This window comes from Mixophyes fleayi, chromosome 2 (assembly GCF_038048845.1).
Source record: "Mixophyes fleayi isolate aMixFle1 chromosome 2, aMixFle1.hap1, whole genome shotgun sequence".
Lineage (NCBI taxonomy): Eukaryota > Metazoa > Chordata > Amphibia > Anura > Limnodynastidae > Mixophyes > Mixophyes fleayi.
In genome coordinates this window covers 184,962,391-184,984,507 of record NC_134403.1, presented here as the reverse complement: position 1 = coordinate 184,984,507, position 22,117 = coordinate 184,962,391, and the positions used below count along the sequence as shown (strand labels likewise).

At 38.1% G+C, this 22,117-nt stretch overlaps 1 protein-coding gene across 1 annotated transcript in view; it reads right to left on the bottom strand.

The window, feature by feature from the left end:
• Positions 1-22,117, bottom strand: part of PPM1E (protein phosphatase, Mg2+/Mn2+ dependent 1E) — a 204,976-nt gene that overhangs the window by 11,773 nt on the left and 171,086 nt on the right. The window contains exon 4 of the mRNA XM_075195071.1: positions 7,662-7,850. Coding sequence (XP_075051172.1) covers positions 7,662-7,850 — 189 coding nt within the window. The remainder of the gene's footprint in view (positions 1-7,661; positions 7,851-22,117) is intronic.

The following is a 22,117-nucleotide window of genomic DNA, read 5'->3' as shown; positions in this document are numbered from 1 at the left end:
ATTGTTCTGTCTGGTGCCTCCTTGTCGTTTTATGAATTTCACCATCGTTTGGTTGTCAGAAAACATTTTGATATGTCAGGAAAAGTCAAAAATGTTGAAATGCATGGAAACTGTTCTCATTTCTAGAATGTTTGCGTGAAGCTTCTTTTCATTCTGGTGTCATGTGTCCTGTACCACTTGTGTGTACATATGTGCGCTCCATCTCTGGAGCTGGAGTCTGTTGTTCGCACAATCCATTCTGGTTCTGTGAGGGATATTCCCTGGTCCTTCAATGTTGAGTCTTGCCACCAGTTGAGGCAATCCCTGACACTCATGGCAAGCCGGGTGACATGATCCAGAGACGCTTGACTGCAATATCACTGCTTGATTAACTCCAGCTGATGATTCTGTATGTGGAAGACAGCATCCCTAAGAGCCTGAGACAGTCCCATATCAAATACAGCAGCTGAGCTTGGATCTGATTTGCCAGATGCTGTATTTTGAACAGCCTCTCTTCTGACACTTGTAGTTTGTCTGTTACTTTGTCTATGTGTACCCCCCAAGAACTTCAGCTATTGGCAAACTGCAAGATAACTCTGACATATTTATAATGCAACCATACTCCTGTAGTAAAGAGATTACCTAGATTGCCCATGCTTGGGCAATGTACTTTGACTTCCCCATCCCCAGGAAATCACCCAGATAAAGCCATACTGTGATTCCTAGTGGTCATAAGAACCACCAGTACTTTGGTAAAGGTCAATGGGCATGTACACAGGCTGAATGGTAGAGAAAAACTGGAAAAAACAACTAGGGGTAAAAAAAATATCTGAGAAAGTGATGATGTTGCTCTGCCTATTAAATATGTATATAGGCATCCTTCAAATCTATTGTAAGAAAGTTTCCTTTTTCTATTGCATGACTCCACAAATTGAAGACCATCTGGAAACCTTCTAAATGCTTCTTTATCCAAAAAAGTTTGGAGTGTGGGGCAGCACGGTGGCTCAGTGGTTAGCACTTCTGCCTCACAGCACTGGGGTCATGAGCTCGATTCATGACCATGGTCTTATCTGTGTGGAGTTTGTATGTTCTGCCTGTGTTTCTGTGGGTTTCCTCCCACACTCCAAAAACATACAAGTAAGTTAATTGGCTGCAATTAAATTGACCTTTGTCTCTCCCGGTGTGTGTGTTAGGGAATTTACACTGTACGCTCCAATGGGACAGGGACTGATGTGAGTGAGTGCTCTATAGAGCGCTGCGGAATTATTGGCGCTATATAAATTGCTGATGATGAGTGTGCCTCTTTGATTGACGGGAACTAAAGAAAACATCAGATTTTCAATTAATGCCTGTAAACTGCTGCACAATGCTTTGAGTTATACTGAGGAGGATCGACTCATTTTTGTCACCTAATGTATATAATGTCTCAAGCCCAGTGATCCTGAGTAGCTGGATATTGTGTCAATCAAGAGTCAATGGGGATTCGTTCTTCCTTCTTTATCCCTGAAGGGATGAAAAGGCTGTTTGGAAGAATTAATCCCAAACTCCCGAGAATACTGCTTGCCTGGCTTCTTTAAAGTGATGTCGAGAGGATGAACAGGAAAAAAAACCTTTTAAGATCTTGTGGTAAATGATGAGATTTACATTCTGTTACTTTTTGAATCAAGTCAAGCTTGTCAACAGAAAGAAAAGAAAGGAAGTATGGTCAAAAAGAAGGGTAGTCAAACAATTTTTACTCTGCGGATCTGCAGCCCAAGGGCGCAGCCAAAGGCGACAAGTGTGATCATATCTAAAGATGCCTTGCAGAGGAATAATTCCCCTTTCTCATAATCTCCATAAATTTAAGTAAGTACTGTCTATTAATTTTTTTTCTGGGTATCCTTGGACAAGGTATCCATCTTAAATCCATTTTCCATTTTTCTATCCATTGGATCTTTAAGTGGTTCTCCAATGGAATGATAGTTTTGGCTGAGTATCATTATTCCGTACCCAACCCGAAGAGGAAGTGTAATTTCAACCATATAGGTACATTGCTTTAACTTGTAAGGGTAACTGGACGTTCAGGGATGATTTATAAAGCTAGAGAGTAATAGAGTAAGTTATAAAGTAAGCACACCATATCTATGAGCAAGCAATATATTAGTCTGTTTTTGATTAATACTAAAATGATGTAGTCATGTGTGACATTTCCCATTAATCCTATCTATTCTTCTCTTTCTCAAATCTGTAAAAGAAGGGATAGGTGCACTGGCGAAACTACTGCCACTGCAGAACCAAAAGCTCAATCTGGGCTAAACTGTGCATCCACCCCCACGTATGTGAGTAGAGCAGAAGGGTGGCTGTGGAGGATGGACTGGCATCACCGAGCCCCTACCAAATTTTTCTATAGAGCTTGGCAATGAAGTCTAAAACATGCACTGCTTAAATAACAAAGAATACATTTTAGACATTGTAGAAACAAGGCATATAAAATGTACCATTTACCTTATTTATATCGGCTGATTAAATTTCATAATAGTTTCAGTTCTTCAAAATCTGTGCCATAAATTTGGGCCACTTATATAGAACTCTGTATCATATTCCAGAGACCTTATTTCCTTTGCCAACTGTTAAATGCATCAGTTAATTAGAGGAAACTGGAACGGTCAGTAAAACTTCAGCAGTCAACTGCAGCACATTATATTGAGGTTTATAAGCTTATATGGCTGTTGGAGTTCACTGAAGGAAAATAAACCAGTGACAGAGCTGGCTGATTGTAATTACCTGAAGTGATCATTAACAGATAGAAGGAAAGAGATATATTTAGATTAATAAGTCTTATGTTCAGGAGAAGGGAGTCCACTCTGTTATGCCACAGGATTTTCTAGGAAAATTTAATTGCTGACATGCTAAACTGTTTGTTACATTGTTGCAAAAAGGCTGATTCTTGACTTCCTAACATGCAGGTTGCATGGTAACAATGTGTAATGTTAAAATCCAAAAGGAAGACAGATATTTCTGCCTGATCAACTAAGTTTGTACTATGCTCAATGGGAACAATTCACTATGCAGCTTTCTAGCAAAGCAGAATAAAAATGCACTGGACTTAATAAATTGAACTCATTTCACTTTACTACAACAATGAAAACAGATAAGACTTCACCCTATAAATTAGAAAAAAAAATATTATATAATGATCGTCATTTTATATAATAATCTGCATTTTTCTTGCAGACCAGCAATAATGAGAACTGGTCTGTAATCTTCTCTGAGGTTTGAATCTTGTACAGTATTAATCACTCTTGACATCTAGGATATAATTAACTGCTAGGCGGAGGAAAGAAAGAATAACCAAGAGCTCTTTACAGAAAATGATAAATGGAAGAATTAGGACCCGTCTGAATTTATTTTTCTCCTATAATCGTTTGTGGACTCTATATAAGGGGACACACTATTAATATCCATACTCCTTTAAGTTCATCAAGGACTTGGAAATGAGAGAGCGACAGAATATGAAATAAAATTAATGAGAAGTAGAAAATTGACATGGTAACAGGAAAATCATCTGGTTTTCAAAGTACTGGATATGAATAACTGCTGGGAATTGTATATTAAAACTATCTTTTGACCAAATAGCCAGATTAGATAAGACTTTTATTATCTACTTCTCTTAACAGCTGCCAAAATCATAACAGGGAAATAAAAGTTATCCATCTAAATGCACAGTGTATTTTAGGATGTTACAGGAACAGTAAATTAAATTGTTAAATGTTTAAATTAATAAGAAATAAGAAGCTTTCTCACTGCAGCTGAATATATATAAGGTTCATCTTTTACAGTGCATCTCCTTTGATTTTTATTTGAATAATGTTTACACAATTTCAGCTTAGTTTTTACAGACTTTTTCTTGTCCTCAGCAACCGGTGGAAAGTGATCTGTTGTTTTGTATCTCTGACTGTAATTCTGTCGTTATAATAGCAGTGTCACATGCATATGGGACTGGTGTGAGTGAGTTCTCTGTACAACGCTGCGGAATTAGTGGCGCTATATAAATAAATGGTGATAATGATGATGATATGGTAGACTTGTGTCCCCTTACACGTGAACAGGCAGGAAAGTGTAAATTGAGTACAGTAAGTGCTTGTTCGCATAAGTGTGACATGATTAGACATGGATGCATCCTCAGATATGCTTCTTAGGAGGTGTATCTCTTGTGGTACTGCAGGGTTGGAGAAAAGATACATGATGAGGATTGGTGGCTTACATATTGACCTCTCACCAGCTGACAGTTTATTTAATATAGCCGCAACACTAATGAATAAAATTGCGGCTGTTTATTTGCGTTACTTATTTGTCATTTCCATTTGGACTACTGCAGGAAAGAAGATTCCGTTTGAATTTTTAAAGGGTAAACAATGGATGTTGGGTTGTTTGTATGCACTATTCTTTTTTGTGTATATGACACTTTATTAAATGATTATATTGTGTGGAAAAAGGGTACTGTGACTTTAGCATTTACTACGAACATAGTTAAGCCCAATTCCCACTCTATCATTACGCGTATTTACAAACACTTGTACACCTGTAGCAAATACTACTGTTTTTGAGTTGGATGCATTGAGATACATCCGACTCGGCATACACATGTAAGTACAGGGGCTTTTTGTTTTTTTTATACGTGAGTCTTTTTTTGTATATTCAGTGCACAAATGCTTCCAAATCTAAATTAGGTCCACAATCCCTACAGCATATCTCCTAGCAGAACAGTCACGATTTCAGGAGAGGTCGGTCATTGGTGTGCATGCCAGTTCAAAGGTCTTTTTAGTGGCGAGAACAGGAGGTTGTGGGTGGTCTAGAGCTTCAGAAGTATGTGGCCCCTTTTTGTGTGCCACCGCTCTTTGTCCTGATTTGGGCTGGGAGGTATGCCTAGAGTGATGTATTATTATCTGCCACTGCAGACACTGCATGAGCAATTTTGCTGGGGAAAAAACAGCAAAGCATATTCTCTGTGTGTTAATTGTTACCACCGATTTCAAATCGGCTGTACCTTATTGTAGTTTTTTGTCTGCTGTTAGCAGCAACCGTCATCAAACCACTAGAGTAAAATTGCTGGTGTAAAATCCGCCAGTAATATTTAAACTGGACCTGACTTCTACATACAGTCTGTGGCGGAACAAAAGAGAGATTGTGTACAGTGTTGCTCTCAGAGTCCAAGGATTGGGTCAGGTAACCAGCCGTGTGGGAGTTGTGAGTAGGCCCATGTGCCTGGCCATGTGTAGGGGTTTGGAAAGAAAAAGAAAAAAACCGCCCTTGCATATTGTGCAAGCATCCATTCTGTGAGCATAACCAATATGCAACCTATCAATTTGCCTAGGGAATTATTTATATTTTCATGAATATTAATTTTGTTGACAAAGTAGTTGTCTCCACTAGACATTATCTACTATGTAGCCAAGATGAATTTCAGGACCTGGTACAGCAACTTCTTGGGGCCCCTTCCACTGCACAGGCAAGCCAAGGCCCTCAGACAGGTCCAGGCCCCAGTACATTGTACCTGCTCCACACCCCTCGCAGCTCCCCTGACTATGGCGCAAAGTATGCACACTGCAAATAGCTTTATTTTTGCACTACTGCACCTACCTGGACTGCCCAGCACACTTGGTGTACACTTACTTTCAAGTCTTAAGAGACATCTCTGCAAACTCAATGTATAGCTAGGCTTGCAGGAAAGTGGAAGATTCTAAAGATGGGTGGTGTGCAAAAGTGTTAATATCAGATCAAAATCCAACCAACTGTCTAAACAAGGCAACATTTTCCACTAGTTTTGCGGTGGAACAGGCAATTTCATAGAGGTGTGGGGTTACTGTGGTACAGCTCCTCCATGTGATTAGATACTCTAGATCTCTGGGATAAGTGAAAACAGCTGCACATGCTGCCTGATAGTTTGATCAAGATCAGAAAATGCAGTCATTCTGTCATTTTCTGTTGGCCTGGAAAGAAGACTTTCAAGAACTCTATACCTGACCTAACTGGTCAATTACCTATACCGCAAAACAAGCATACTTTTCTGTTTTACATTTCTTATTAGGCTGTAAAACATATTTCCTGTATCATATACAGTGATACAGGAATATGGTTTAGGTGTTTACAGTGACTAAACAACAAATTATGTGAGCTTTTATCCAAGACCTTTGGACAGAATTATTATGTAACCCTTCCATCTGGCTTTTGAAATAGCACATACAAATTTTGTTCCCATCTTCTATCTGCAGCCAGATGGATAACAGCTATTTAATGTTTGTCCTTCACTTTACCCCTTCACTTATTTTTAAACTACATGTATTTTGTGAGAAGTTTGGAATGAGAGAGAGCCTTAAAGAACTTGCCATAAGAAATGTACCCTTCATACTTGTAATAAAAGGAATTATAAAGTCTCTGGCAAATATCAGTATAAAATAATGGGTTTTTATCCATGACTGTTATGTTAGGTAAACTGTTATTTTTTTGTAAAATATGGAAATAAAAGATTTATTAACAAACAAAAACAATTCTAGCATTCCATAGTGCAAATCTATTTATTTCCTGTTCAAACCCTATTGCAGGGCTAGTCAATGCCGGTCTTCAGGTTGACTATAAAATGTTTCCTGGCAACCAGGTTATGTTCCGCCCTCTTAGGAAACCACAAGACATATAATTATCACACAGTGCCAACCTCTACAGAGTAAGCAGGGCTTCCCCAATAATAACTCTCTGCTGCTTTTGTATGCTATCCATTCAGTGAACTTCTGGGAAGCCAATCAACGTTCAGTTCAATTCAACATCACCACCAATTGGCTGCCTTTGAGTTCATGGATTAAATGACATAAACATGTAGCATAAGGAGGAGCAGTGTATATTATTACCATCACCTTTGCCAGCTGGGAGCTACCCTGATAACATGTCGTTGCCTAGTGAATGTCATTCATACGTGAGGAAGTGAGAATGAAGGAAATTCAGGCACTTAGTCCCTGCTTGTATAAGATTAATACTTTTGGTATACTTTTTTTGCTCGCTGTTTGTATAATATACTGACCACTGCTGGCAGATGCTGGCCAAGGTTAAATAAAATATGTTGTCTAATATGGGTACATGCTAGGAATTATTCACATATGCTGATCAAAATGGGCACTGTAACTGCATAATATTATGGGCAATACTTTATATGACGAGCATTGCTGGCTAAATTATGTGTTTGCCAATGCTGGCAAATGAAGTTGGGGACTACTAGTATAATGAGTTGTACATTGCTAGCGTATGCTGGGGCAAAATGGATATAATATGCTTCTAATTTGCACTATAAATATAATGTCATTGCTAGGCATGCTGTGCTATGTTTATCTACAGTGTCATGCATGAATGCATAATCATATAACAAAAATACAAAGATGTATGGCCCAGTAAGACCACACCTGGTATTTTACATTGTTGTCCCATTAATGTTCCTAGCTTTACCTTTGCAGCTTTTTTTCTTGCAAAATATAAACTTTTGCTTCTGCCTCCCAACTTTCTGGAAAATGCGTCCATGACTAGTTTATGGGATCATGTTTAACTTGACTAATATAATAGCTAAAGCTTCTGAAATGTTAAATCGTTTTGTTGTAATTTTTACCTGCAAGACATAAACTAAACTAATTATAAAACACAAATGATTCAAACATACTGACCTCACGGGCTGCTTTCTTTACAAAGCTTTCATCTGTGATGCGAAATGCTCTACACAGCGCCTCAGCTGGGTCCTGTGGGAAAACTTCTTGACGTACCAAATTCACATGAAGGTGGACAGAAGCATAAATGGCAGCATCTACTCCTCCATGTCCATCAAACACAGCAAAATATGCTTGCTCCTCTTGGTCCTGGAGATTGTGAGAAGAAATGGGTAAAAGAAGAAGATTCAAGTCTATGTATTTTCTCTTACACAGCATTATTGGCATTTATGATATATTTCATATTTGTTGTATCTACATCTTTACAAAAGCTGACTTACAGTATTGTAGATGTAATAATGACTTAAAAAATTCCCCAGTAGACAGCAATACATAATGTAGCACCTCTAACTACAGATAGCTACATCTATAATCTAATCTAAATATATATATATTTAGATTAGACTATAGATGTAGCTATCTGTAGTTAGAGGTGCTACATTATGTATTGCTGTCTACTGGGGAATTTTTTAAGTCATTATTACATCTACAATACTGTAAGCCAGCTTTTTATATATGCGCACATACATACACACATATACATATATCACCATATACACACATACTCAGTAAGTCTATACATACACATATATGATATATATATATATATATATATATATATATATATATATATATATATATATATATATACACACACACATACATACATATAATTTAATATTCACATATCATCTAAATATATAATTTAATATAAACATATAATCTAAATATGTAATCCGTTATCAATATGTAATCTAAATATATAATCCACTATAAACGTGTCATCTATATGTACTCTAAATATATAATCTATATATAATCTACCACCTATTCCTCTAGAAAATATATTATGCACTATAGGTGCTAGCAGCCTATACACCTGTATACCACATACAAATGCTGCAATTAAACATCTATTGCACAATAATAGCAGGTACAGCAGTCCAAATTTAAACTTCATTATACAACTTTTGGAATGAACAAAGATGCACAATTTCTTCTAGTTTGATGGAGGGTATTACCTCCAATTATTAGTTTGCGCAATGGGCTGCAATGTAGCTCCATCTTACACCAATGCGTATATTGCCAATGTGTGAAGTTATCTTTACTGACCCTGTCATATATAAAAATACACAGAAGGACTATATATGTAAATTAAGACTAATTTATTATATTTATGGAAAATGTCAACACATCCAATAGACCTACAAAATTTACATACCAATTCCATCCCGAGAAGACCCACTATTTGGATGTGGATCAAGAAAAATATGAACCAACTTGCAACGAGCATATATTAGAAAACAACTGACCACAATATCCTGTTACTAGCCAGCAGCCATCATCCTGCTCCTCTGAAACATACTTCCATACACATCTTCCATACTCTCAGGTGCTAAGAGTTCACTTGATTACTAATGACATTATCACAAGAGAGGCCATAAGTCAAATGAACTTAAAATCATGTGTACGTGTGTAATGTCAACGCCATTCTGGGTTACGTCACCTGCATACCCAGCCAATAAGATCCAAAGGGAGGGTTCTAAACTTTCCTATATATTTTCCTCCCAGTGGATGCCAAGTCTCTTGTTTCCTGCACCGAATACCTTCCTCCCATCCTGCTATTTTCTATGTCTTATATGTCTAATATCTTCTTTCTCTGTTACAGAGGAGGGACAGTAGGCAGGAGATCATTGCAGTCAGTAACTAGTAAGCATCATCATCATCTACAGTATTTATATAGTGCCACTAATTCTGCAGCGCTGTACAGAGAACTCACTCACATCAGTCCCTGCTCCATTGGAGCTTACAGTCTAAATTTCCTAACATACACACACACACATCATACAGAGATACTAGGGTATATACAGTCAAGTCCATAAATATTGGGACAGCGACACATTTCTCATATTTTGGGCTCTATACACCACCACAATGGATTTGAAATTAAACTAAAAAGATGTGCTTCAACTGCAGACTTTCAGCTTTAATTTGATGGTATTTACATCCAAATCAGGTCAACGGTGTAGGAATTACAACGGTTTCTATATGTGCCTCCCACTTTTTAAGGGACCAAAAGTAATGGGACAATCGACTCAAAAGCTATTTCATGGACATGTGTGGGCTATTCCCTCGTTATTTCATCATCAATTAAGCAGGCAAAAGGCCTGGAGTTGATTCTAGGTGTGACATTTGCATTTTGAATCTATTGCTGTCGACTCTCAATATGAGATCCAAAGAGCTGTCACTATCAGTGAAGCAAGCCATCATTATGCTGAAAAATCAAAACAAACCCAACAGAGAGCAAAAACATTAGGGGATAAATGTATCAATCTGCGGGTTCTTCAACACCCGCGTGTTCAGCCTCTTCCGCGATTAAATTTCAAGCAGCGCTGCATTGTAAAGGGAAGTTAACCCTTTACAATGCAGCGCCGCTTGAAATTTAATCGCGGAAGAGGCTGAACACGCGGGTGTTGAAGAACCCGCAGATTGATACATTTACCCCTAGATGTGGCCAAATCAACTGTTTGGAACATTCTTAAAAAGAAAGAACGCACCGGAGAGCTCAGCAACACCAAAAGACCCGGAAGACCACGGAAAACAACTGTGGTGGATGACAGAAGAATTTTTTCCCTGGTGAAGAAAAACCCCTTCACAACAGTTGGCCAAATCAAAAACACTCTCCAGGAGGTAGGTGTTTATGTGTCAAACTCAACAATCAAGAGAAGACTTCACAAGAGTGAATATAGAGGGTTCACCACAAGATGTAAACCATTTGTGAGCCACAAAAACAGGAAGACCAGATTAGAGTTTGCCAAACAACATCTAAAAAAGCCATTACAGTTCTGGAACAACATCCTATGGACAGATGAGACAAAGATCAACTTGTACCAGAGTGATGGGAAGAGAAGAGTATGGAGAAGGAAAGGAACTGCTCATGATCCAAAACATACCACCTCATCAGTGAAGCATGGTGGTGGGAATGTCATGGCGTGGGCATGTATGGCTGCCAATGGAACTGGTTCCCTTGCATTTATTGATGATGTGACTGCTGACAAAAGCAGCAGGATGAATTCTGAAGTGTTTCGGGCAATATTATCTGCTCATATTCAGTCAAATGCTTCAGAACTCATTGAACGGTGCTTCACAGTGCAGATAGACAATGATCCGAAGCATACTGCAGAAGCAACCAAAGAGTTTTTTAAGGCTAACAAGTGGAATGTTATGCAATGGCCAAATCACCTGACCTGAATCCGATTGAGCATGCATTTCACTTGATGAAGACAAAACTGAAGGGAAAATGCCCCAAGAACAAGCAGGAACTGAAGACATTTGTAGTAGAGGCCTGGCAGAGCATCACCAGGGATGAAACCCAGCGTCTGTTGATGTCTATGCCTTCCAGACTTCAGGCTGTAATTGACTGCAAAGGATTTGCAACAAAGTATTAAAAAGTGAAAGTTTGATGTAGGATTGTTTAGTTTGTCCCATTACTTTTGGTCCCTTAAAAAGTGGGAGGCACATATAGAAACCGTTGTAATTCCTACACTGTTCACCTGATTTGGATGAAAATTCCCTCAAATTAAAGATGAAAGTCTGCAGTTAAAGCACATCTTGTTTGTGTCATTTCAGATCCATTGTGGTGGTGTATAGAGCTCAAAATATGAGAATTGTGTCGATGTCCCAATATTTATGGACTTGACTATATATATATATATATATATATATATATATATATATATATATTTGCCAAAATTAATCTTGTGTCTGTGTGGTTATTTATGATATTAATACAGTAATATAAATATGAACATTATGTAATTTATGAAGCCTGATAAAGAAATGGATAAAATGATCACTAAATTTACAGGTAGAGGATATGACCCTATAATCCTTGAGAATATTAAGAAAAAGGCACTCTCTGTACCTAGGGCACAGACTCTATACCTAGGGCACAGACTTAACCCAAGCTCAAAACATCTATAACATTACCAAGGGTTCATGCATATACCACATCTAGTAATTTCAGACATAGAGCAATCCAGGCTGTAAGGCCTGTTGTACAAACAAATCTTGAACTACCTGCTTTACACCAATTATGCACAGTTATACCAAGGCAGAAGCATAAATATATAGTTATGAAAACTGATGTGACTGAACCTAAATTAAGTCTTACACAACAACTAGGTCTTAAATTCAAGGTTGGATGCTCATGGGCAGGCTGAGCTGGGGGGCACAGGGGGCCATATGCCTTCCCGATCCCATAGTGGGCTACCTTGGGCTGGGTCGCTTGGTCGCCTGCATTTGTTTTCCTTTATAGTGTTCCTAATATGCTGCTGACTCGATTCTTGCCCCTCAGGCTAAAATTTTCCAGCCCTCCCCTGTGGATGCTACAAACTGTATCACATCTTGTTATTTAGAGCCCTGTACAGCTTTCAATCATCCATATTCTGACAAAAATTACATTATTCGATTATCATTTACCTGTACCAGTAAGTATGTTGTATATGTCATTGCCTGCCCATGTAAATTATCCTATATGGGGAAGACCACTCATCACTTTAAGAAATGTATGGTCTTACATAGATTAGCCATAAGAGGAGCCTTGGAGGGTAAAAACAGTGAACAGCCAGTGTCCCGCTACTTTGTTGAACTATGACAACTTGTCATCCTTATGTTATAAAATTATCGATTATGTTCCCCCACCAACAAGAGGTGGGGATAGAACTAATACATTGTTAAGACTGGAGGCTACTTGGATACACAGACTAAATACTGTAGCACCCTAGGACTGAATGAAACACTATTCCTTAACTGTTTTCTATAATGCTTGCCTTAATTATGGACTAATTAGCCATTTTACATCTATTTTGGCCAATCATTTCTATCTAGCCCACAATAATGACTGGTGTTTATTTCTGTTTTTTTACCTTGTTTTTTTGATACATATTCTTTGATTACAGTTATTATTGCATTGACCGTATGTTTCAGACCCATTTTATTATGTAGTACCTTGATTGACCGGTTCTTTATCAGTTCTACATTACCGGTATTCCCCATTATGTGCAACCTTCATAGTAGCTATGATTGGATTATTACAACTATATATTAGCTTTTTCCACCTGTGGTGTTTATGACATTTATACACACAGGTTCATTTACCCTTCTGTATTTCCCTATTATCACTGGGTTGAGTATATAAGTATTACAACTTCAACTTTTCAACATCTCATGATAGCTTCTCGAGAATACAGTTATCGTTCTTTATCTTCAAGACAGAGTTCTGATTTTGCAAACATAGTTAAGAATTGCAGACTTTATTGTTTTTGTCTAGCCTGATATTCACCCCTTTGCCTGTTCACTTTATTTAATCTTTAGAAATAAGTTTGGATTGCTATGGAGATATACTATATTGCTGTCTTGTCAGACTGTGTTTTATGCACATAAGTTGGTTGTTTGTACGATTGCCTTAACTACCCCTAGTGTGACTTGACGCTTAGGTGACATCAGTTGAATGGTTTAGAGCCTCTCATTTTTTAGCACCTGGGGTTGGTAGTCTGTATTTAGGCGAGTAGTTTTTTATTGTTTTTTCATGTATTTCCCTGACGAAGGGTTCTGAATAAACAGAAATGTAAAGATCACTAAAGTGTCCTGTATCAGTATTTGATGGTCCCTGAGTGCTGCTTCATGTAGGGATCTGCAAATGGGCAACAGGATCAGTAATATTATTTTTCTTGGAGTGTCTGACTATTTGAGATATATGTATGTATATACATATATGTGTATGTATATAAATAATCTATTATTTTACATCTCATTTTATAATATATATCAGAATTCAGCCATAGTTGAATGAGCACACTGACTGTGCACATACAATCCCTTCCCTCACCTGTTACTATGGAACTTGAATACCAAAGAAACAAGTTTTAAGCAGTTGGTCAGTTTAACATTGTGAAAGGCTGTGGTCTGTTTCCTGTGGAAAGGTAAACTCCGCCCACAAGAAAGGTTTTTGATACACGTTAAGAGTTACTTCCATTTTCTACCCTGCTTCCAAGGTGAAAAGACTTAGCTGATGGAGACTGCAAGCTTAGTTCCATTGAGGTCTATATATGGGGCCTTGAAAGAACCTGGCTAGCAGGAAAAATGTTATAATGAAGTTTTGAATAGGATGAATGAAAGGTAAGTGAATCTGGAAATATATAGTTTGTTCGATAGAATGATGGTGTTGGAAAAGTATTTCATGGGAAAGTGAAGAAACCGTGTAGATGGTATTGGAAGTCTGCTATGCTGCTGTTGAAAAGAGTGGCTGAAATTAGGATTTAGATGCATAGCAAGTGATTGGATTGTTCAGGAAGTGGTCAGATTGTTTAATATAACGTATTCTTAGACTGTTGGTTTAAAGGGTAGTTTGTAACTCTGAATCTCTGAAATAATGTGGTTTATTACTGCCATATGGCAGCAAAGTGAAATACCATGTGTTTAGAGCATGAGTTCAAACAATAGAGGAAATGAATCTAGAAGCCCCATGTTTGTAAAATAACTGCCATCTAGAAACTCTCATGTGAAGGGAATGTGGATAGTGAATAATAGCTGTTGGACTTTGACTGAGATAAGTTAAATGAAATGAAAGAGGGATAAATGTGGTAGAGTATGTGAGAATATTTGGAAGGTTAAAATGTATGCTTGAGTGTGTGTCTCTCACTCCCCCACAGATCTCCCCCTAAACACACACAATGCATTCACACACCTGGAACAATAGGAAAAGCTTAACCCACACACATTCATACACCTTTAGACAATAGTTAGTCAAAACACAAATACAATGGGGAGAATTCAATTGGCCGCGTTATGGGTAAAAGTAATGCGGCCTGCGCATTATTACCGTTACTACGGTAGTTTCAACATCGGCTTTTTGATCTCGGCTCCCTGAGCTGCGAGCAGAAGGTAGGGTTAACATTACCGTAATAACGGTAATAACTTTAACGCTGCGCTAATTCAGAGGGAATTGAATTCCCCTTAATGACTTGTATATTTATATAACAGGCAATAAATGTAATGTATTGCACCAACATCTATACTTTGTGTAAAATATCGTTACACTGTTTACTGTTTTATAATATATACATAAGTTTTACAATTATAATCCAACACATTTTAAAAGAAACTATATTTTGTGCGAAGTTTTTATTGAAGATAGGAGCATAGGCTATTATATGAATATTGGTCCTGTGGAATTAAGGAAAAATAAGAATTATAATTTTTTAGGTTAAATCACAATTATCTGTGCGAGAAGTGGGTTGACAGTAATAGTCATATATAACGGTATTAAATGGTCATCCATACATTTCCCAGAATATTAGGGAGATTAAAACCCCATAATCACAGTAGAAATCCTTTTACACATATATATATATATATATATATATATATATATATATATATATATATTAATCTTAATAAAATCTTACTGGGGATGCCGTCCTCTGGGGTAGACGGTTGCACTTCAGCCAGAAAATCACATGAATTCAGTGTTTAAAGTTCAATAGCCTCATCTAGTTTTATTGTGGTTAGCACTTCTGCATCACAGCACTGGGGTCATAAGTGCAAATCCCAACCATGGCCTTATCTGTGTAGAGTTTGTATGTTCTCCCCATGTTTGCGTGGGTTTCCTCCGGGTGCTCCAGTTTCCTCCCACACTCCAAAAAACATACTGGTAGGTTAATTGGCTGTTATCAAATTGACCCTAGTCTCTCTCTCTCTGTCTGTGTGTGTATGTTAGGGAATTTAGACTGTAAGATCTATTGGGGCAGGGACTGATGTGAATGCGTTCTCTGTACAGCGCTGCGGAATTAGTGGCGCTATATAAATAAATGATGATGATGATGATTCACCAGCTTGCAAACAGAACACAAACAAACAAAATCCAAGCTGTCCAGCTACTAGCTAACACACAGGTATTCCCTCTCTAGAGTGAGGGGCCTAGTGTCCCTCACTTAAACCAAACAAAAAGAATTCACAGAACAAAGTTGCAATTTCTCTCAGGAGCCATCTGACCTCCTCCACAGACAGTGAGAGACTGAGGCAGAATTGAGTCTTTTACAGACACCCCTAATGTGCAGCTTCTAATAAGTCTGTTGTGAGCCTGCAGACCAGAAGACCCAGACTGGGCCTTTTGTATGGAGCCCACTCTACCCTCTCCATGCAAAATACTAGGGAGTTACCAGCCTTTCCTGAAGCTGATAAACACATCTTGAGAAGCTTTTCCGCAGACAGAAACAATTTCCCTGGTGTTTTAAAATTACAGGAATCTAGGACTTATGTACCTGCCATTTACCTCTTTCCCAGTGCTTCTGTCGCAATATATATATATATATATATATATATATATATATATTTGTATATGTTTAATATACTACACTAAGATGGCCTTGTTTATCTTCAATTCTGAGAGTTATACAGAGGTCTTGCCGAATTATACAGAGGTCCTGCCATGTGACTGATGACAGCAGTTAATTTTACAGATAAGCTACAAAGTTTAACCATCTGGTATGCATATTGCACTTGAAAGGTGTTGGTGCTTCAGAGTGCTTATTACTATTTCTTCATCCATTTACTGATGTATTGACTCTGCTACCTTTTAAAATTTCTTTCCACCTCACACACGTGGAGTACTCCATTTCCTGGCTTTTGGTACAGTCACTGTATTTGTGTCTTTTAAATACAGTATTATACTATGTGGTGCCCTACCCCATTTGTTTTGTTCTATATATATATATATATATACACATACACACACACATTATATATATATATATATATATATATATATATATATATATATATATATATATATATACACATACATACATACATACATACACACACATATATATATATATATATATATATATATATATATAATTTTGCCGTTTTCCCTTTACAACCTCATAGCTAATGAGTCCACACTTGGTGCCTAATTTGGAGTTGCACCTAACTGCATTTGTGCAATGTAGGGAGATGCATCTACGTGCAAAAGTTTAGAGTTGCACTTCTAGCATTTCCCGCCCTTTATGCTTAGAAAGACAGCTCAGGGGAGTTAATGTGCAAGTGCAGTGTAATAAGGATTTAAAGATGAAAGTTAAGCATATTCTTTTCAGATGTGACTAATTTTTATTTACATGGATCCTAAAACAGATTTGCTACAAAAAGGAAATTTTATACCTGCATAAACTGATTGCAAGCTTTGGAGTTAATGAAGATGATTGCTACATCTTTGCTCTGAAAGCATCTATTCACTTGATTTAAGGTTGCACTCAAAACACAAAGTTGCAAATGAAAATATAGATATAGAGACGGAAATGTGCTGGTGCAGCTATTCTCATAAATAAACAAGGCATATTTATGTTCAACTCTAAATCAGGCCCCTGGTTTCTTCAAATTAGGTCTGGGATCTTGCCCTAGGGCAATAGAGAGTTACTTAATGTAAACATTGAGGGCCTGATTCATTAAAGAATGCAAAACAAACGTAATGTTTTGCTGTTTAAAAATGCATATACATCAGGCATACGCACGTCCTTATTTAACTACAAGATCTGAAGAAATTTCTCTTGTTGATTACAGGTCTAGGAACGCTCCGCACTGACCGATTCAATACACTTAATACTTACAATACATATGTGGAATGTGAAGCCCCAAAAGAATGCCCACAAGTATTCAATGATAAAGTCTCAATAACCAGTTAATAATATAGTCATTAATGAAAAAACATAAAAATAAAAGTTTTTTTTAATCCCCCCCCTAATGAAATACAATAGTCAAAATGTTATTAATGTCTCCTGTACATAAAATGCATATTTACAGTTGCTCCTGACTGCAACCACATGTTTTAACATGCATATGCGACCATCATCACTATCACTTAGCACTTAGACCAGACCTGTAACTAGTGCAAGTGACATGACCAAAATTCATGCACCTTTGAGATGCTCAAAGCTAGAATCGGATGCTGCAGTGTGTGCTTGAGCTTAGCATGCCCTTACTGTACACTGACTATGTGCATACGCCAATTACCCTCCCAGTCCTGCCCATGAAATGGTAGCCTGTCTTAACTGTCCTTTGTGAGCTTGAAGGTGAATTACATACACTTGAGTTCACTGGTGTATAGTTTGTGTCTGGGCATGCGCAGTGCAATTTAACGCAGAATGCTGCAAGTATTGGCTTTTCCATTCCTTAATGAATCAGACTCCAAGGGGTAAATGTATCATACTCCGGTTTCTTCAACTCGCGGGAGTTCGGCGAGATGACAGCTAAAATTTAAAGCGGCGCTGCCTTGTAAAGGCAAGTTTCCTTTTACAAGGCAGCGCCGCTTTAAATTTTAGCTGTCATCTCGCCGAACTCCCGCGAGTTGAAGAAACCGGAGTATGATGCATTTACCCCCAAATGTCTTCCTCTAACTTTTGGACATGTTAATGTACAAGGGAATAGCCGTCCCACCAAGCACACTGAGACTTACAACACCTCCCAAACAGATGTGTTATTTCTACAAGAAATCCATTTTTCTTATGTATTCAACCAATGCCATAGACATTATCCCTTCTTTGTTTTGGCTAATGTTCCAGAGAAGAAGAGACGGTTAGACATTTGGTTTTCTAGATCAACTTCTTTTAAATGTATTTATATACTTTAACTTATAGATTAAGTTAGTGGCCTGCACTATCTAGGGAACCATGTATTGTTTTTGTCTCTCTGGAGGAAAATAGATGTCTATTTTGGTTTATTGCCAAGATGGGTCATCTGATCTCTTTTAAGCACATTCAGTTCTTTCAAATATTACTTTCAATTAATTAACCAACATGAAAGGCAGCTCATATTGATGTTAGGGAAAGGGTATTTATTATAGGGGAAGCGGTGCTGATCTTATTCAACTGTCCTATAGTTAGTAAGACTGTATAAATAAATAAATTATTATTAATTAAATCAGTATTCCCACTCGATCGTTTTTTATTGACAGAATGCTCTCACTTATTGGAAACAGGAACAGCTTGATAGAACAGGTTTTGCAGAGTCTTTTCTATTTTGGTGGTAAAAACAACCAAAAATCTTCACCACTTTAAAGTGGCTGCAGATTGGTTGATGAGTGGGAGGGGTGTGTGAGCGGGAAGCTGCAATATCTGTGATTGTGGCTTCTTATTAGTCCATGTTGTCAGACCCTTTTGCAGCTTCAATGTCTTCAATGTCTTCAGCTTTCTGCTGAGATGTGAGAGGAATGAAAGAAACAGGGATAATGGTTGTCTGGAGAAGCCCCACAGTGATTTTTTCACCCTATCTAGAAGTGCATTTGTGAATCTGATTTTTACTTCAATGCTCTCCTTCTACTAGTTGCCACTGTGTTACTCTGAATAGCACTTGGGGGTATATTTACTAAACTGCAGATTTGAAAAAGTAGAGATTTTTGCCTCTAGCATCTAGCAACCAATCAGGTTCTAGCTTTCATTTAGTTAGTGCATTCTACAAAATGACAGCTAGAATCTGATTGGTCGCTATTAGAGATGCTCAGGCTTGGTTTCCCGAGAACCGAACATACCCGAACTTAGTAGATCCGAGTACCAAGCCTAGTCGGCTCGGTACTTTCGCGCTTTTTTGGAATTGAAAACGAGGCAAAACGTCATCCTTAAGTCGTCGTATCACGGAAAACATATCCATGGTTAAGGAGACACAGGAGACCTTCAGCCATCTAAAGATACCTTTCTATGAACGGTTTTTAATGCCAAATGTGATTGTTCAAGTTTTATGTTTTTATCTCAATAAATAGAAAACGGTATTACACCACGGGATCTCTCTCTACTCTCTCCCATTTATATACCAATCTCGGTGAGGAGAAGAAAAAGGAGTAGAACTAGAGGGAACTAGGAATATATCGTGGTGGTGCTTTTGGAATAAGAAAATACATCTTTATGAACATTTTATGGATAAGATATCCACAATATTTATGGGAATAAAGTACTTTGGACATTGATATATGTAAAGGAAAACGATCCTTCAGTGAATTGTGCTAGTTTTGTGAATGAGAATTGACATTGGATAGTACTCTTAGTGCAATCAATAATCCTTGCATGTAAACCACCCTCCCTTTTTGCGCCCACCTCTCATACTTTATTTCGATACCCTCATCATTGTGTACATCTTCCTCAAACAATACTGATTCATCCCCGCTGGAATCCACCATCACAGAAGTCTGTGTACTTTAATGTAATTGCCGATAATGGCCTTCCTCATGGAATTTGTAGTTCATTTTATGGCAGAGCTGTTACGATTTTTGGGCAATTCTTTTAAACCAGCCCAAATATCAAAATGTTGTGCTGACTCATCTGCATCACCACTGGGTGTCTTGGGAAAGTTTAGTTTTTTCCTAGAAGCAGTTGGCAGAGAAACTGAAGGAGGAGACGTCGTTGTGTCATGTACCACTTGAGCTGTCAGCCTGCTGACCAGGAGCTCATTGTATCTCTTGTGATCTGGGACAGTGGGAAATAAAGACATAGCTCTTAAACCTAGGATCAAGCACAGTTGGCAAAAAGTAGTGATCCGATTTCAAGATGTTGATAACTGCTGGATCTTGGCGAAGCAAAATAAGTACTTGATCTACAATTACAATATATTTAGCGGATTTGCTTTGTTTCATTTCCTCCTTCAATTTCTCTAGCTGCTTATCAAAAAGTCTAATTAGAGCAATCACTTGACTCAAGCTAACAGTGTCTGCACTCTCTTCACAGATGACTACTTCGCTGGACTAAAGTACATTCCCCCTCAAAACCTATTCTTTTTGCAGCTGCTGCATTCTCCTACATGCTGTTGCACAATCCCAAAAATTACCTTAAATATTTCGGGCCCCATACAGCATCTCCTGCATGTCATTGTCATTTTTTAAATAGTTCTGTACCACCAAATTGATTGTGTGAGCAAAACAGGAAATGTGATGGAATTCCCCCAGCTGTAATGCTCTAACAATATTGGTGGCGTTAGCAGAAATCACATATACTCAGGAGAGTCCAAGCAGCATAAGCCATGTTGCAATGACTTCCCTTACTTTTTCAAACAGGTTGTCAGTGGTATTACCTCTGACCTGCGTCTTGTCTCGTCTTTGATAACCACCTCTCACTCCTGCCTTCAAGACTTTGACATGCTGCTCCCCACTTATGGAATTCCCTAGCACGCTCAATCAGACTTTCCCACAGCCTTCAAATCTTTAGATGCTCTTTGAAAACCCATCTCTATTTTAGAGGTGATCTTATCCTTGATAACACTATTCACACTAATGCACCCTCACAACTATCCCACTCTCTACTGTGAGCCACACTCGCTCCTCTTGTTTCAGCTGTGCCCTCTTCCCTTTAGAATGTAAGCTCTCCAATTCATACCCTTTGTTTCCATGTCTCCATTCATTTTGTCTGCCTTGTCTGTGCTTGTTTTACTTATGTATTGTTTTATGTATGTCCTTGTCTTCCCTACTGTACGGCGCTGTGGAGCACTGTGGTGCCTTACAAATCTATGATAATAATAATAATAATAATAATAATAATAATACTATGCCTCTTAGTGAAGCAGCTGATACACAGAGTAGCCTGCCTCAGGAAAATGTGTGCTGCTGTTCCTTCTGGTGAAGGCGAATCACCAACCCAGTGGGCTGTCAGTCCTATAATCTTTAGTTTGCCCAGTTCCGCTTGTCCACATATCTGTGGTTAAGTGTACAGTGGGTAGAATGGCATTTTGTAGCCCAATAGTTACATTTTTACGATCCATCTGGTAGAGGTGAGGAATAGCTTTTCTAGTAAAATGGTGTCGTGATGGAATTTGGTAATGGGGACACAAGACCTCAAGTAATTGTCTAACACCAGCTGCATTATTAATGGATATTGGACGCAGATCTAATACTAGCATAGTCGCCATTACATCTGTGATCCGTTCTGTGACTGGGTGACAGCTTTCAATCTTGATAAGGATTGTTTACCAGTCAATTGTTGTAAACTACTAGTAGTCTTTTTCTTGGTCTGCTTCTGGGTTGAAGATCCACCCCCAGCAGCAGGAGCAGCAGCAGTGAGCAAGGATTCTTCTGAGGAGTCCTGGATAGGGGAGGAGTCATCTTGCATTAGCAACTTGGATGCAGGATTAACTCCGATCACTTGTGAGGATATTGATGATGAAGGTGTTGAGGGTGTGTTGGATTGTTTGTTGTTATTTTTTTTAGCATAAGTTTCTGATTTTCTCAAGAGCTTTCCATGAACTCGCTTCAAATGGTGTAACATAGATGAGGATCCTAGATGGTTACGCTCCCTACCTCTACTGACTGTGGCTTTACAAATGCTACAAATGGCTAGACAACTGTTGTCAGGATTTGGGTAAAAATAATTCCACACCTAAGA